The sequence below is a fragment of the Amphiura filiformis genome, chromosome 10 (genome assembly GCF_039555335.1).
Source record: "Amphiura filiformis chromosome 10, Afil_fr2py, whole genome shotgun sequence".
Classification (NCBI taxonomy): domain Eukaryota; kingdom Metazoa; phylum Echinodermata; class Ophiuroidea; order Amphilepidida; family Amphiuridae; genus Amphiura; species Amphiura filiformis.
Window position 1 is genome coordinate 40,453,640 of NC_092637.1, and position 16,201 is coordinate 40,469,840.

Below are 16,201 nucleotides of genomic sequence, written 5' to 3' on the forward strand. Positions count from 1 at the left end.
TTCAGCTGAATCTAGCAGTTGTGTTTGTAATTGAAATTAGATACGTTGTAATAAAACAGGATTTTAAACATTTATATATTAATTTTCTCTGAGGACTTGCAGAAAATTGATTGATCTCATTAAATTTTTGTTGATGTGGTGGTGTGGCTAGTGATCAGGTAATGATGATAATGACAACAACGGCGAAGACGACGATGATGATGATGATGTTGATGAAGATGACATATGATGATGATGATAATTAATACACAAACGACAAAGAGGAACAAACATGCCTGGCTTATATTTCTATTTTTAACATGGAAAGTTCAAATGACCTCCTGTCTGCTTGCAGATTATGCATATCTCTTTATTGTCATAAACATGATAAATCACATCATCATATCAGACTGTCCACCATGCCTGAACATTTTAGGTATTGAGAGGAGCCACGAGCCCTCTAAAACCGAGGCTAGTTTTGATTTAATATAGGCAACCATTGAGTTTATAACTTCTGTCAATTGCATACAATTATAAATGACATTCAATGAATCGACAAGCATCTGTCTGGTATAATTGTATAATCTTCCCAACCCGTCAAACACAAACTTGCTTATGATGAAGATCACACTCTTTGCCCTAATAATTTCGGCTGTACTCTTGAAATCTTGCAATGTCAATGCAAATTACACGACACAAGGTAAGAAGATGTTTACTTTCATTTCAATTTTAATATAATAAATGTTTGTTTTGTACTGGATGATATAAGAAATAATGGGTTACCCAGTAAACACAAAACGTTTGACAGCAAACATTTTATGATATAACGTTAAACGTTTCAAAAACATTAAGTACAAACACATGATTATTGCAAATTCATAACAAAGATGAATTCCGCAACTGTAAGTTGAACATTGATCCAATAATCAATTTTACATGACGTGCTGGATGGAAAATGTTAAGGGGTTACTACATTTATTTCCCAAAATTGACCAAATATTAAAATTTTACTTTCGGTGCCAGTTCGGATTAAATAAAGGATTAGGATTTAGTTATATTTCATTTGGCAAAACAGGATAATATTTTTTAATCAAAAAAAATAGTTCTGTATTTTTCTGGAATGGGGAATAATGTACATTCATCGACAAGGACCCAAAAGGACTTTTAGTTTGATCGTTTTAAAAGTTAGGCCATATAGTGCTTAGCGCGCATTTTGGCACAACACATTACACGTAAAACGCAAGCAAGCACGCGCTTTGGATAGAAGTTTGCCGAGGCAGCCGGGGGAATAGCGGTATAATGCCAAGGTACATTACGTGGCATCCATGAGCGATACGCAAACATTGCGGAGTCGGTACTCTTTCATTCTACCTCATTGGTTTGAATATTATAGGTAATCATTGGTGGAAAGACGGAACGACGCCTGATAGCAAGCAAGATATAAAGCTGTTTACTGATACGGTGAAAAGCGAATATGAAGAGCTCTTCAAGCTTCACGATGCTGCAGCGATGGCAAGAAAATACACGGACGATTGCGTGTATATTATTAAGACACAGGGGATCCTACGTGGTAGAGAGGGTAAGTTTGACATGATGTTGCTTATGTTGCCTTGTGTTGCCTGTTGGTGTTGTGATAAAAAAAGTAAAAATAAAAACGTTAACATCAAAATAACCAATTTACAAACGAATCTGAAAAGATCTTTAGTTTGCACTCTATGCATTGAAAACCAATATTATTGTTTGTGTGTTGATTGCTCCATCCATGAACTAATCTCAATCAACTCAACGAAAGAAGCTAGTAAGCAGTCAGAGTCAAGCAGGTAAAAAAGCAAAGATTATTATTATTATTATTATTATTATTATTATTATTATTATTATTATTATTATTATTATTAGTGTTAGTATTATTATTATTATCATTATTATTATTATTATTATTATTATTATTATTATTATTATTATTATTATTATTATTATTATTATTATTATTATAATTAGTGTTATTATTATTATTATTATTATTATTATTATTATTATTATTATTATTATTATTATTATTATTATTACACATCACAGATAGGTCAAACTATACTTTTTTCTGAATCCTTGTGACCAGAGGAACATTTTGGCATGGTTTATAACTCAATTTGAATTTTTCCCCGTATAAAGTTCAATGACCTCTACCCGCCATCTTGGAATGAATTTAAATTGGCACCGGATACAAATTTGTTAAGCATATCAAGAGCTACATCTGTGCCAATTTTGGGGCTTTTCACCAAATTTAACAATATGTTTGTTATGATTCACCATTCTGCAGCACTATACTCTCTTTTTTATGTATTAATGCATTAGCTGTTCGAGAGGCATATCAAAAGGTCTTTGATTCCGGGAAGGATAGCGTGGAGCTGGAGTTTCTCGAAGAGACCGATGTTGGCATGCTGGGGAATTCTTACATGAAAATCATTTGTGTTATGCATTTCTTTGACGAAGACCACAACAGCATGGGTGTGTCTAAGTAAGTGTCTGTTTGTATAGGGTCGGGTGGGAGGGCTCTTGAAAAGACCTTAAAATAAGAATGCACACCCGAAAATAACAGAGTAATGGACACCACAGCTGAAGAAACCAAGCAACCTGGCGTATGGCAAACAACGTAATATAAAACCATGTCCCGTTTACCGGTGTAAAACCAGGTAATGGTAAGATAGCCTAGTAACAATTTAAGTCAGTCCACCACGGTTTGCACCTAGCTTCTTGTGTGCAAAGTCCTCTGTTAAAAAGGAAAATGTGAAGAAAACAAACACTTTGGATTTTTGCTTTTCCAAACCAAGTGAAATTTTTCTCACTACAATATTACGTCCTACACTTCGGAGGACTTCATCAAGTGTGATTTTGGCCATCTGATCCACTTTCTCGGCAAACAAGTTTGAGTGGTTTCCGGTGTTCCTTAGTCTCTTTTGCAGACAAACAGATGGATGTTCGGCACCAGACTTGGTGAACATCAAGCGGAAGTCAAAAAGGCCAATGAGAAAAAGTTCACTCGCTCAGAGCGCAGGACATCGTTGCAAGGGCAAACCATGTTATAGATTGGGAAGAATTCAAGATCCTTGGACGGGAGCGTCTAGAGAAGTTCGGGAAGCAACGGAGATTAGAAGACGGGGCAACAACACCCTAAATAGGGAGGAGGGCACCTACCTTTTGAGTCATGTCTACGATCCACTTCTGAAGTCTGCAAAAGAGACTAAGCAAAAAGAAAAGTAAAAATCCAAAATGTTTATTTACTGATGAATCTATTTAACAAAAGAAAATGTGAAGATCATTGTTGGCAGGTTTATACATGTCGGAAGGACCCCCCGTTCTGTTTGAATTTTGATTGATAAAGCCAAACGATAAGCGTTCGAGAGCTCAAAGGGGGGAAGCTATGTAATGCATAGGGTGTCCCTGAAAGAACTGTATCGTTGGGAATTGAATTGTGTGGGTAAAACAAGCGTAATTAAATCACTGGTGATGTTGAGGAACATATCCCTAACATATGAAACTCCCTCATTTTCAAGCCTTTCCACGGAGTCAATATCTATCAATGACAACAGACACATCAAGCGCTGGTGATGCGCAGTGAATAGGCCATCTTAATTTTTTAATCTTAATAGTTCGTCTCAAAGCCCAAGTTAAAAACCTACGGAATGCAGTTTTAATTAATACATCTGTGGCAAGACTAGTTATCTTTTCATTTCTCAGGGAGGTTGCACTGTGGTCAAAATGAAGAATTTTTATTAAGATTTACGCTTTGGGCTATGTTGACGTCTGACGTCTGAGATTTTTGTGTGGTGGATCAGGAAAAAAAATGCGGAAAAAACAAACGGCGATACCCATTTTAACTCTTTGTCCACGAGGCACCATAATTTGAAAGAGAGCACACAATGCGAAATAAGGACACCAGATCTGAAACTGGCTTTAACTTAAATCAAGGTTGATGTTTGCGTTCTTTCAATTCCTTTTTTTTCGGTTCAAACTAACTTTCTAATATTACTTAAGTCCTTCATACCTCACCTAACTCCAACTCCAATATTTCAATTCCATGTAATGTGTCTAACTTATACTAGATATTTTGTAATTCACACCACTTCAATTTGCACACATTCCTTTCGACATTTGAAAAACCCGCCCATATTTTTTATTTTTTAATGTAAGGGTAAATAGGACAATAACAACAAATAAAAGCAATGTTTCCTCTACTTATACAAGACCAGGGACAATCAAACTTTGGGTGCTCCATTCTACTTCAGTGCCAATGAGGTTAAGAAAATGGCAGTTGTTCCAAATATAATGTACCTCACATAATAGTACTGACATTCAAAGTTTATATGTATTAAATTAAAATTGGGTATCGCTGTAAAATGTGTCATAAAAACAGAACGGCAAGTGCTAATTACTTCGTTTTTTCACACAAGGCCACTAATGAATATATCATGTGCTTTAAATCCTAAAAGTTCAATCTGGTTATAAAATAAAGATGGATTCTTTGCACTATTGCACTTTTTTGAATCACCCTGTATATTGCTTGTAGAAAATAAACACCCTGTTTACGGACTGAACATCTAGTGTTTTAAGTTGAGCACTATAGACATTTAGTTTGAGTGTTTACTCTTTTGCAATGTATGCAACTTTTTTATGCAATTTGCCGACAACTTATGCACCTTTGCATCACTTAAGTTGCAGAAATCTTATCACATTCACATTTTGAGAAGGGTAGGGACACGTGTGCATTTCATTCAACATTTAATAAAGAGGTTCTGTGTACTTTTTTGATTTGATTTGTTCGGGTTTGACAACCCTGGATAACCCAAGAAAGCCTCTATTGAAGCTTATTTCCATTGGGGTCCATTTGAACACCGGGACGGATTGGGAACAGTCAGGGGTTAACACCCTACTCTTTTCGAAACTGGCTGCGAGATACATGTACAGGTGTGACTCTCTGCACACAGGGACCGACGGCTTAACGTCCCCTCCGAAGGACGGAGTACTTTCATGATTCATTTACCCAATTCTAAATGAACCATGGGAGAGCGGAAGTCTGAATTTAATCTACAGATGTTGCCAATTAATTTCAGACTTTTTTTTCCAAGTCAATATCCCAGCAAATCGCCACCGCCGGGAATCGAACCCGGGACCTCATGCACTAAAGGCAAGTACTCTAACCATTGCGCCACGCTCTCCCACTTTTATGGAGTTTTCAAAAATGACAATTCAATTAAATGGAATGACATTTTAAATGAAACCTATTACCTACCTAAGTAGGTTTTCCATTTTTACATTTTACAGATATTAATTTGTGCTATTGTAGGCACCTGTGCGCATTTTATTCATTTTTCAGAGTTTGTATTCGTTTTTGCATATCAATACCATAAACTTAATGACATTTATGATCCTAGTGTGTACTTTCATGGAGCTGTAGGTAATTAAAAATTTAGTGAAATTCAGTAGTGAACCAGACATGAATCAATTTTCAACTTTAAGTGCATATCATTCGAGGACTGTTAATGTCAAAAATACAATTTTTTAATATAATTTGTCATAAAATTTGTATTATATCGCAAATTTCAAAAATTCAAAATTATTTGATATCAGTTAAGGCTATTCCTCGTATTCAGAATGCACTTTGGTATGTCTGAGTGATGAGCTCTCAGCTCTCAGCCCTTAATATCAAAAATGAGTTAGTAAAATGCGTGATTGTAACGCGTGATTTGTAAAAGTTTACAGAACTCGAGGGGAGACAACCCCTCTGCCAGCAACCCCTTCCCCTCAAGCCTGTCTCCGCTAGCAGATCTTTTAGATTTTACGTTGCTAACGTGCAGTGACTTTTTTCTTCAAAAATAGCCCCTGCTTACACACCCCACACACCATCACCAACACCCCGATCCACACCCGCGACACTAAACGCACAACCACCAAACTCACCCCATCACACACACCCACTCACCCACTCACACACCCACACTTAAACCATTTACTCCATCAAGGTGAAAACATCAAAATACATATTTGAAACGAGTACCACAAATTGATGAGAACACATTTGCATTAAAATTGTTCATAATATTGCACATGATAATAATGATAAGAGATCACATTAGCTGGTCATTGTACAGTTTGGTGAGATAGGGTATTGGGCTTTCTTGATAGCGTTTAGTTCTGCAACGCACAGTGGTCAGATGATCTGAATTACGAAGTAGCCGACTTGTGCTACTGCCGCGCTGGGGAGGTAGCCATTCGCGGAATTGATGAGAACTCATCATTGCATTGACGAAAGTTACACAGATATGTTTCCTTCTCTCAGTCAACACAGTAAGGTTGCATGTGGTCAAAGCCTTATCATAGGTGGAGTATTTGTTGTCCAGGATGATCTTGCAAGCCCGCTTTTGCACACGTTCAATGGCGGATTGTTGTTTGGTGGTGATGCTTGAATGCCAAACCGGAGCAACGTATTCTGTAAGCGGTCTGACGTAGCCAACGTATATTGTCACAAGATCTTCAGTCGGCAAGTCAAACCTTTTCAGTAGCTTAAGCATGTGAAGCCTGCCGTTGGCTTTCTTCAGCATTTGATCAATGTGAGTTGACCATGTCAAGTCAGCTGAGATTTGGACGCCAAGGATTTTGGTGACATCCACCCGATTAAGATCAGTGTTACAGAGTATCAGCACGTGATTTAGCGGTCGCTTTAAGAACGAGATTGACATATATGCGCACTTCTCAGGATTGAGCTTCATGTTGTTCTCATTTGACCAGTCTGCAAAAGTGTTCAACTGATCTTGGATGGTGGTAGGCTGCGTTGCCTTAGCTGATTCTATGATGGTCATGTCGTCAACATATTTGAGAACACAGATAGACGATGGTGTGTCAACAAGTGCAGAATTAATCATGACAAGAAATCCATTGGGACCGAATAAGGTGCCTTGGGGTAAGCTTCCCTTCAGCGTTATCCACGATGAAATGGCGCCTTTGTACCGAACACATTGTGCTCCTTGCGTAAGGAAACTGCAAAGCCACACAACCACAGGGGGGCGGACTCCAAGATTGATTAATTTGCGAATGAGTACATTATGGTTTATGCGGTCAAACGCTTTGCTGAAGTCAGTGACCACCAGCGTACTGTGGCTTCCTGGTTTGTCTGCATTTTTGTGTAGCGTACGCAACAGTTTGACAAGGTAGTGCGTAGTCGCCACTCCTTTCCGGTTTCCAAACTGGTTGGGATCAATATGTTCTTGAATATCGTCCATGAGCCACTGATTCATGAATGATTCGGCTACCTTAGCAAAATTCCTCAACTACACCAAGTATTTAGTTATGTTTAGTTGTGGCGTTAAAATACCTAAACAATTAAGTTTCTGACGATACAGTTCTTTCAGGGACACCCAGTATGAGCAGCTTTGGAAGGCGTTCCAGATACCATACATGTTACACTACTGTATGCAAATGCAATTCTTGTAAGAGGTAGACGGCCCTATTTAAGAAAGGTAGGGTAATGTAGTATGTTAGACCCAAATAATGAGTCAGTAAATAATGTAAATAATGGGTGAGGCGGAAATATTGTACGCGTAACCAAGCGTAATGCTTTGCGTAGAATGTGTTACGGCGCTTGACCTATTATTGCGACCCATTTTGAATAGGGTCGCGAGGTAATATAATTAAAAATATTTATCGATGAAGTAATGCTTTGGTCATTTTTGTGTGGATCAAATTATAACAGTAGATGAGCGTAAAAGACTTAGTCTTCTTGGGCAGCCACAGAATTCAAATCATATGCTATTTAGTTTAATCATTTTCTTACGATCAGGGCCGGATTTACCATAGGGCCAGATGGGCCCGGGCCCAGGGCCCCCATATTTTGGGGGCCCCCAAATTTGCCCTGTGCAGGGTACATCTTCCATTTAAGCCGAAAAACACCATGTTAGGATACAAAAAATGCAAAAACGTACTGGTCCATTATCACTGATTATATAGCAAATTTCAACTTCAATGTGGGTAAAATAGTCTAAAATTGAAATTTTTGCGCGCTTCGCGCGCAATTATCCTAGTAAAATCTAAACACTTGGCAACTTGAGAGCACATGCCTTCTTCACGATACGTTTGGGGCCTCCAAATTTTGGCCTGGCCCAGGGCCCCCAAAAAGGTAAATCCGGCCCTGCTTACGATCCGTGACCATTCATAGCATACCTTTGTTTCTCTGTGGATTTGACTAGATGGACATATTCTAAGAAAAAAAAGCTCCTTTGTCCCTCCCAAAAATGGCGGGAAAATCTATTTATAGCTCATTTTTCAAAAAAACATGAATATCTATATACCATGTTCTGGATAGGCTACAATGACAAATAATATGCCGTTTTCCACTATCTTTGGCATGCCCAACCTTTTAAGATAAAATTCAAAGTGTTGAGAGGTCATCTTGACCCCTAAATCCAAGATGGCCGCCAGTTCCATATTGAAAAACATGAAAATCGATATATCTTGAAGTGGATAGGCTATAATAACAAACAATGTGTCGTTTTCAACTATATTTGGCATGCAAAACCGTTTAAGATCATATTCAAAGAGTTTGGGGTCACATTGATCTCTAAATCCAAGATGGCCAACAGCGCCATATTGACAAAAACATGAAAATCTATATACCATGAAGTGGATAGGCTATACTGACAAACAATGTGTCGTTTTCAACTATTTTTGGCATGCCAACTCTTTTTTTGTCATATTCAAAGTGTTTGGGGGTCATCTTGAACCCTAAATCCAAGATGGCCACCAGCGTCATATTGAAAAACATGAAAATCGATATATCATGAAGTGGATTGACTATAATAACCAACAATGTGTCGTTTTCAACTATTTTGGCATGCAAAACCATTTAAGATAATATTCAAAGAGTTTGGGGTCACCTTGACTCCTAAATCCAAGATGGCCGCCAGCACCATATTGACAAAAACATGAAGTGGATAGGCTATACTGACAAATGTTCCACTATTTTTGGCATGCCAAACCTTGTCATGTCGTATTCAAAGTGTTTGGTGGGGCATCTTGACCCCTAAATCCAAGATGACTGTCTAAGCCATGTCGAAAAACATGAACATCGATATTTAAGATGTGACACACATGAGGCCAATGCTTATTTTTACTCAATTACTTATACTATAGATTTTGAAAGTGTTACCTTTGTTCTTTTAGGGAAGTTGCACGTTAAGAGCATGTGATGGAGAACAGAACAGACACTAAAGAGCTACAGAGCAACCAAGAGACTGATAAACTAGTATGCATGCTGATAGATCATTGCCCTGTAAAAGACAGTTTAGAAAAAGTAGATAAATGGGAGAACATTAAGGACAAACTTTTACAATGGAAGGGCCTTGATAAATTTCAACATGTCAATACAACAGTGGAATGGGATAAAGGACCTAAGGGTTATCATATGCATGCTACTTGTTGCACCACGATGTCTAACACACACGCTCACTGCCAAGCCACAAAACGCAAGCACAAATCTGAGAAATCAAAAAAAAAAAAAAGGCTGGGATGTCCGGTCAGTAATCATCTTTCTCAGGACCTCCTCCCAAGAAACTTCGTTCAAGTATAGGTGTTCTGCATGATTAGGCATTGTGCGTCCACAAAAGTCTGGTAACCGGGACAAAAACACTTTTGTTACTTTTGACACAAGATGCATGGAGAAGATTCAAGGCACACAATATCTACATTGCAGATGAGGATACAAGAGAGCGGTTAGATACGTTTATAACGTCAATCCAGAGAGACAAACAGCCTTTGGCTTGGAAATCAGATACCACCGTCATTGCTGGCGTCAATATGTCAGCAATCAAGCGAGAGATAATCTCAGTGAAAATACAGAGCATCTACAGCATGTTGACCTTCGGGAGGCTCAAGCTTTGTTCTTTCAACATATCGAACAAGTCATATTTAAAGATCGTGAAATACGCACCCTTGAAGGACTGCTCCAAGATTACATTCGCATTACTTCAAACTACGGGCACTTTTCCCAAGTAAGGTCCAGCTACCTCAAGGAACTTCTGATCAAAGAATTTGGAAATTTCACGAACGTATTCAGAAGAATGTTAGTGAGCTTGTGTATGATACAAGAGCTGTCGGTACATACATCGAGGCCGCGCTGTTATCACTAGGAGTAACGGATGACCAGTTGGTCAACAATGTCGCAACACGACTTAGAGAACAGGTCATCAAAAGAACAACTGTTCCTTGGCTCCCGTACATACATGAGTTGGAGCAAGATGAAAACTTTAGTGAGCTCCTACTAAAGCTCATTAACTGGTTGAAAAAACCTAACACAGGTTCAGCTGATGACAACCCAAAGGTCTGATAAATTTCGTCAATCTTAGAGAGCAATCGTTATTTACGACAGGGGTTGGCATTTTGAAGGGGGAACCTGATTTTTTTTATCTTGAGGGGGTGAATTTTGTTGTTGAACCAGGAGGGGGATTGTTAAGTTTTAAATGGAGAAATTCGTAAAAACAAGGGCGGAATTTGAAAATTTGCTTTCCCCCCTCGCGTCCACTAAAAATTGTTAGATTCCCCTTTTTAAACTTAACAATCTTCCCTCCTGGTTCAACAAACAATTTAGCGTTTCAACCTCAAGATCAAATAAAGAATTCGGGTTCCCCATCTAAATGCCCATTCCCCCTGTCGTAAATAACGATCTCTCCCTAAGATTGACGCAATTGATCGGACCTTTGGGTTGTCATCAGTTAGACCTGTGTTAGGTTTTTTCAACCAGGTAATGAACTTTAGTAGGAGCTCACTCAAGTTTTCAGCTTGCTCCACCTCATGTATACGGGGTCCAAGGAACAGTGGTTGTTTTGATGACCTGTTCTGAGTCGTGTTGCGACATTCTGACCAACTGGTCATCCGTTACTTCCAGTGATAACAGCGCGGCCTCGATGGCTCGAAGTGCTTGTATCACAAGCTCACCAACTTTCTTCTGAATACGTACGTGAAATCAGTTTAATCAGAAGTTCCTTGAGGTAGCTGGACCTTACTTGGGAAAAGTGCCCGTAGTTTGAAGTAATGCGAATGTAATCACTTGTTCGATATGTTGAAAGAACAAAGCTTGAGCCTCCCGAACGTTAACATGCATTCTGCATTTAGAGGTCAAGATGCTCCCTTGAACACTATTGAATAATGACATGATTTCCAAGCCAAAAGGTTTGTTTGCCAAAGATAGTGGAATATTTGTTATAAAGGTATCATAGCCTATCCACTCTGCAATGTAGATAGTGTGTGCCTTGAATCTTCTCCATGCATCTTGTGTCAAAAGTAACAAAAGTGGTTTTGTCCCGGTTATGACTTGTGTTGGCGCACAATGGCAGAACACCTATACTTGAACGAACTTTCTTGGGAGGAGGTCCTGAAAAGGTGACCGGACATCCCAAACCTTTGATTTCTCAGATTTGTGCTTGCGTTTTGTGGCTTGGCATAGCATGCATCCTAAATGGTATTGCATGCCAAAAATAGTTGAAATTTAAAGACACATTGTTGTTATTTACTCTACATGATATGATCTTTTCATGTTTTTCAATATGACGCTGGCGGCAATCTTTCCATGAAAAGATAGAACTTAAAAACTTTCAGATGACAAAGACTTTGAATATGACAAAAAGATTTGGCATGCCAAAAATAGTGGAAAACGACACATTGTTTGTCAGTATAGTATAGCCTATCCACTTCATGGTATATAGATTTTCATGTTTTTGTCAATATGGCGCTGGCGGCCATCTTGGATTTAGGGGAAAACGACAATGTGACCCCAAACTCTTTGAATATGATCTTAAACGGTTCTGCATGCCAAATATAGTTTAAAACGACACATTGTTTGTTATTATAGCCTATCCACTTCACGATATATCGATTTTCATGTTTTTCAATATGTAACTGGCGGCCATCTTGGATTTAGGGGTCAAGATGACCTCTCAACACTTTGAATTTTATCTTAAAAGGTTGGGCATGCCAAAGATAGTGGAAAACGGCATATTATTTGTCATTATAGCCTATCCAGAACATGGTATATAGATATTCATGTTTTTCAAAATGTCACCGGCGGCCATTTTGAAAAATGAGCTATAAATAGATTTTCCCGCCATTTTGGGAGGGACATAGGAGCTATTTTTTCTTAGAATATGTCCATCTAGTCAAATCCACAGAGAAACAAAGGTATGCTATGAATGGTCACGGATCGTAAGAAAATTATTCAACTAATTGGGGTTATCGTGGAACTAACATTAAGCTTTTCATTGATTGTATTTACAGAATCCTTGTTATTCTGAAGCACCTGGAAAATGGATACGAAACATATCTGAAAGCTGAAGTCACGGAATAAATATTGCGGCAACATGTAGTTGTCATGCTTTTCAGTATTATAATACATCAGATTAACATCTTTAAAACTACTCGGGCTAAAAAAAAATTGTTATGTTGGCGTAACCCGACCGACCCTATTATATATTAGGCACTTTTTTTTGTTGAAAAAAAAAATAAAAAAACGATTGACCGACCCTAAAACAAGCAAAACCTTTTTTTTGTGTCCAAAAATACGACGGTGCTCCTCGGAAAAATGGAATTTTACTCAACCCGGAAGTTCAAATCTGGTTCAGAAACAATATTCCAATCGATTAGAAGGGTGGAATTACACGTTTTGGTCGGAGACTTTGCGTAGCAACTGTGTGATGAATTCCAACACGTATATCGCGCAAAGAGTCCAGGCAGCGAGAGACGATTTAACTCGCGGATATCGAGACATGCAATTGATCGAGCCAATGACCTTTCATACCGACATCTGGATACAGTGGTATGCAGTTTTGAAGAAGTATAAAGAGGGGAAGATGGTGAAGTTGCGTTCAACATTGTTCAAAAACAGTTCCTAAAAAAGTTTCGATCAGCCCGTTACGCCAACATAACAATTTTTTTGGCCTAGTTCATGTTGTCAAATGGATTTGTAAAAACGGCGTTTCTTTTGATTGTACTATTCATATAATTGAATAATTTAGGATTGGATTTATTCCTTTATAAAATTTCTCGGGATCAAGCAAGCATGAACAATATTTATTTTCAAAATAGACTTTAAAAGTCTATTTTTATTTCAGCTTAATCTAGCAGTTGCGTTACTTTGTAATTGCAATAAGATACGTTGTAATAAAACATGATTTAAAATATTTATATATTAATTTTCTCTGAGGACTTGCAGCAAATTGATTGATCTTATTAAAGTTTTGTTGGTGTGGTGGTGTGGCTAGTGATCAGGTAATGATGATAATGACGACGAAGACGACGATGATGATGTTGATGACGATGACATATGATAATGATGATAATTAATACACAAACGACAAAGAGGAACAGACATGCCTGGCTTATATTTCTATTTTTAACATGGAAAGTTCAAATGACCTCCTGTCTGCTTGCAGATTATGCATATCTCTTTATTGTCATAAATCACATCATCATATTTTTGTTGGTGTGGCTAGTGATCAGGTAATGATGACATATCCAGCTACATACACTATATTGTACATATCATTAGATTTATAAAGTTTACTTCGAGGACTGTTAAATATCAAAAATAAAAATAAAAAAGTAAAAAAATAATTTGACAAAAAAATCAAAATTATTTGACATTCCTCTTATTCAGAATGCAATTCGATATGTATGACATGCGCTCATGGCCCAAAAAACTACTGTGCAAACGTTGCTATCCGAGCCCTTAATAGGACATACAGTATTAGTTACTTTACCGAAATGTGAACGTTTGAGTTTACAATGGCCCAAAATGAGGATATTTTTGTTTAGTGAATTTGGTCACGGTATTTCGAGCCGGGTGGTAATTCCCCTCCCCAACGGTCGGCACGCTTTTGGTGACAAATCTATTAGTACCTGGGTTAGATTACAAAGGACGTAATACATTGTGTAATAGTTAATATTTGATATTATACTCTGCTTTGTACAGCTACATTATATTAAATCAGTAATAGCAGTCCACTATATTGAAATTGAAAGGCAATAAAATAATAGAAATAGATCCTATTAATTCCCTGCTGCGGCTATTCTGATGATGCACAGCTGGTTAGTAAACATGGCAAATACTTTAATAAAACCTAGAATATTGTTTTGTTTCTAAGTTTTATTCTCTACTTAAGATTCCTCCCAATCAGCGAGAACCCCTAAGAACGGTAGACCCCGCTATGGATGGGAGGGTCGTACGACCTTATCTCCACACAATATACGTGAAGCACACATTTCTACCTCTGTCTCATCCTTCCTCACTCCCCATCTTTTAATGTTGGAGGGTCTAGTGGACAGCGACAACAAGGGTTTGTACTCTAAGCAGAAAATACACCAGAATTAAAAAAAATGTGTCAACTTCTGAACATAACAAATCTGCTATTACCGACTACATCACAATAGAAAATAATGTCATCAAGTAGGAGGAGCCTAAGAAAGATGATATTCAACAATCAGACTCATCAGAGAAGCAATTTGGATTAGTCTCAGAAGGCGTGCATGGGAGGGGGCGGCAAAACAGTCAACCGGGACATCGGTAGTTAATATTTTGATCCACTTATAATTAAGAACTCAGCAACCGAAGGATGCAACATCGCCGGAAGTGGTCATTAACCTTTTCGGTAAATCTCATAAGCATTTGAGAGTACACCTGAGAACTCGTCATTTGACGTTACGCTGATCTGCGCTGATGCGCACATCGTTTATCGAACTTGGCTACTGCACATTGCAAGTCAGTGTGACGTCAAATGACGAGTCCTCAGGTGTACTCGTAAAGGCTTATGGGATTTACCGAAAAGGTCAATTCTGAAGAAGCCATCAGCTAAAACAGTGAGTAATTTTCAATTTGTCTATCCAAAAATCTCACCAAATTACTTATGACGTTTTAGTTTGAGTATTTCAGACTAAAATGCTGTTTAAAAAACAGACAAACAACTTATGTATTAATTATCATCATCATCATCTGTCATCGCCATTAACATCATCATCGTTGTCGTCATTATCATCATTACCTGAATACCTGATCTTTCAGATCACCATCACCAAAACAGTCAATACAGATTATATGAATAATGCATACATTTAGCTACCATGGTTGCAAAGAAAAGCCTTTCAGATGCTTATCTCACCATGTTATTATTTATATCTTAGAAATCATTGTTTTTATGCTTTTCTTGCATCAATGCAGAATGATTCAAACAAATTTGTTCTACGTTTCATTCGGGATATCGCACGTCATGCTATAGCACATTGTTATATAGGCAATATAATTTAACTCAAACAAACTCAACTCTTGTCATTCGATTGACCAATAATTATTGATTATTAATTTTTAGCGTCCGCTGCAATTAAAACAAATAGGTAGTATGCGCAATCTCCGTACTATCGGGAGATCTTCATTTATCTTGTCGCCCGTTGGATTGTCGCCAGGGCGTTGTACATTCACGTTGTCGACCGACGGGCGAGAGTCTTGTACATTCACATTGTCGATCGGCGGGCGAGGGTCTTGTACATTCACATTGTCGACCGGCGGGCGAGGGTCTTGTTCATTCACATTGTAAACCGGCGGGCGAGGGTCTTGTACATTCACATTGTCGACAGGCGGGCGAGGGTCTTGCACATTCACATTGTCGACTGGCGGGCGAGGGTCTTGCACATTCACATTGTCGACTGGCGGGCGAGGGTCTTGTACATTCCCATTGTCGACCGGCGGGCGAGGGTCTTGCACATTCACATTGTCGACCGGCGGGCGAGGTTCTTGTACATTCACATTGTCGACAGGCGGGCGAGGGTCTTGCACGTTCACATTGTCGACCGGCGGGCGAGGGTCTTGTACATTCACGTTGTCGACTGGCGGGCGAGGGTCTTGTACATTCACGTAGTCGACTGGCGGGCGAGGGTCTTGTACATTCACATTGACGACCGGCGGGCGAGGGTCTTGTACATTCACATTGTCGACCGGCGGGCGAGGGTCTTGCACATTCACATTGTCGACTGGCGGGCGAGGGTCTTGCGCATTCACATTGTTGACCGGCGGGCGAGGGTCTTGTACATTCACATTGTCGACAGGCGGGCGCGGGTCTTGCACGTTCACATTGTCGACCGGCGGGCGAGGGTCTTGTACATTCACATTGTCGACTGGCGGGCGAGGGTCTTGTAC

The 16,201-nt window shown here is 38.8% G+C and overlaps 1 protein-coding gene across 1 annotated transcript; it reads left to right on the forward strand.

Moving 5' to 3' along the window:
- The first annotated feature begins 511 nt into the window (after positions 1 to 511).
- Positions 512 to 12,489, forward strand: LOC140162854 (uncharacterized). The gene is made up of 4 exons (XM_072186160.1): positions 512 to 679; positions 1,373 to 1,558; positions 2,332 to 2,494; positions 12,295 to 12,489. Exons 1-4 carry the CDS (start codon positions 595 to 597, stop codon positions 12,362 to 12,364), a joined length of 504 nt encoding a protein of 167 aa, XP_072042261.1. The 5' UTR covers positions 512 to 594; the 3' UTR covers positions 12,365 to 12,489.
- Positions 12,490 to 16,201: the final 3,712 nt, after the last annotated feature.

Coding starts and splice junctions, on each gene's coding strand:
- LOC140162854 (XM_072186160.1), top strand. CDS start 595: ATGATGAAGATCACACTCTTTGCCCTAATAATTTCGGCTGTACTCTTG. Junction 680..1,372: donor TGCAAATTACACGACACAAG/GTAAGAAGATGT, acceptor TGAATATTATAG/GTAATCATTGGTGGAAAGAC. Junction 1,559..2,331: donor GATCCTACGTGGTAGAGAGG/GTAAGTTTGACA, acceptor TTAATGCATTAG/CTGTTCGAGAGGCATATCAA.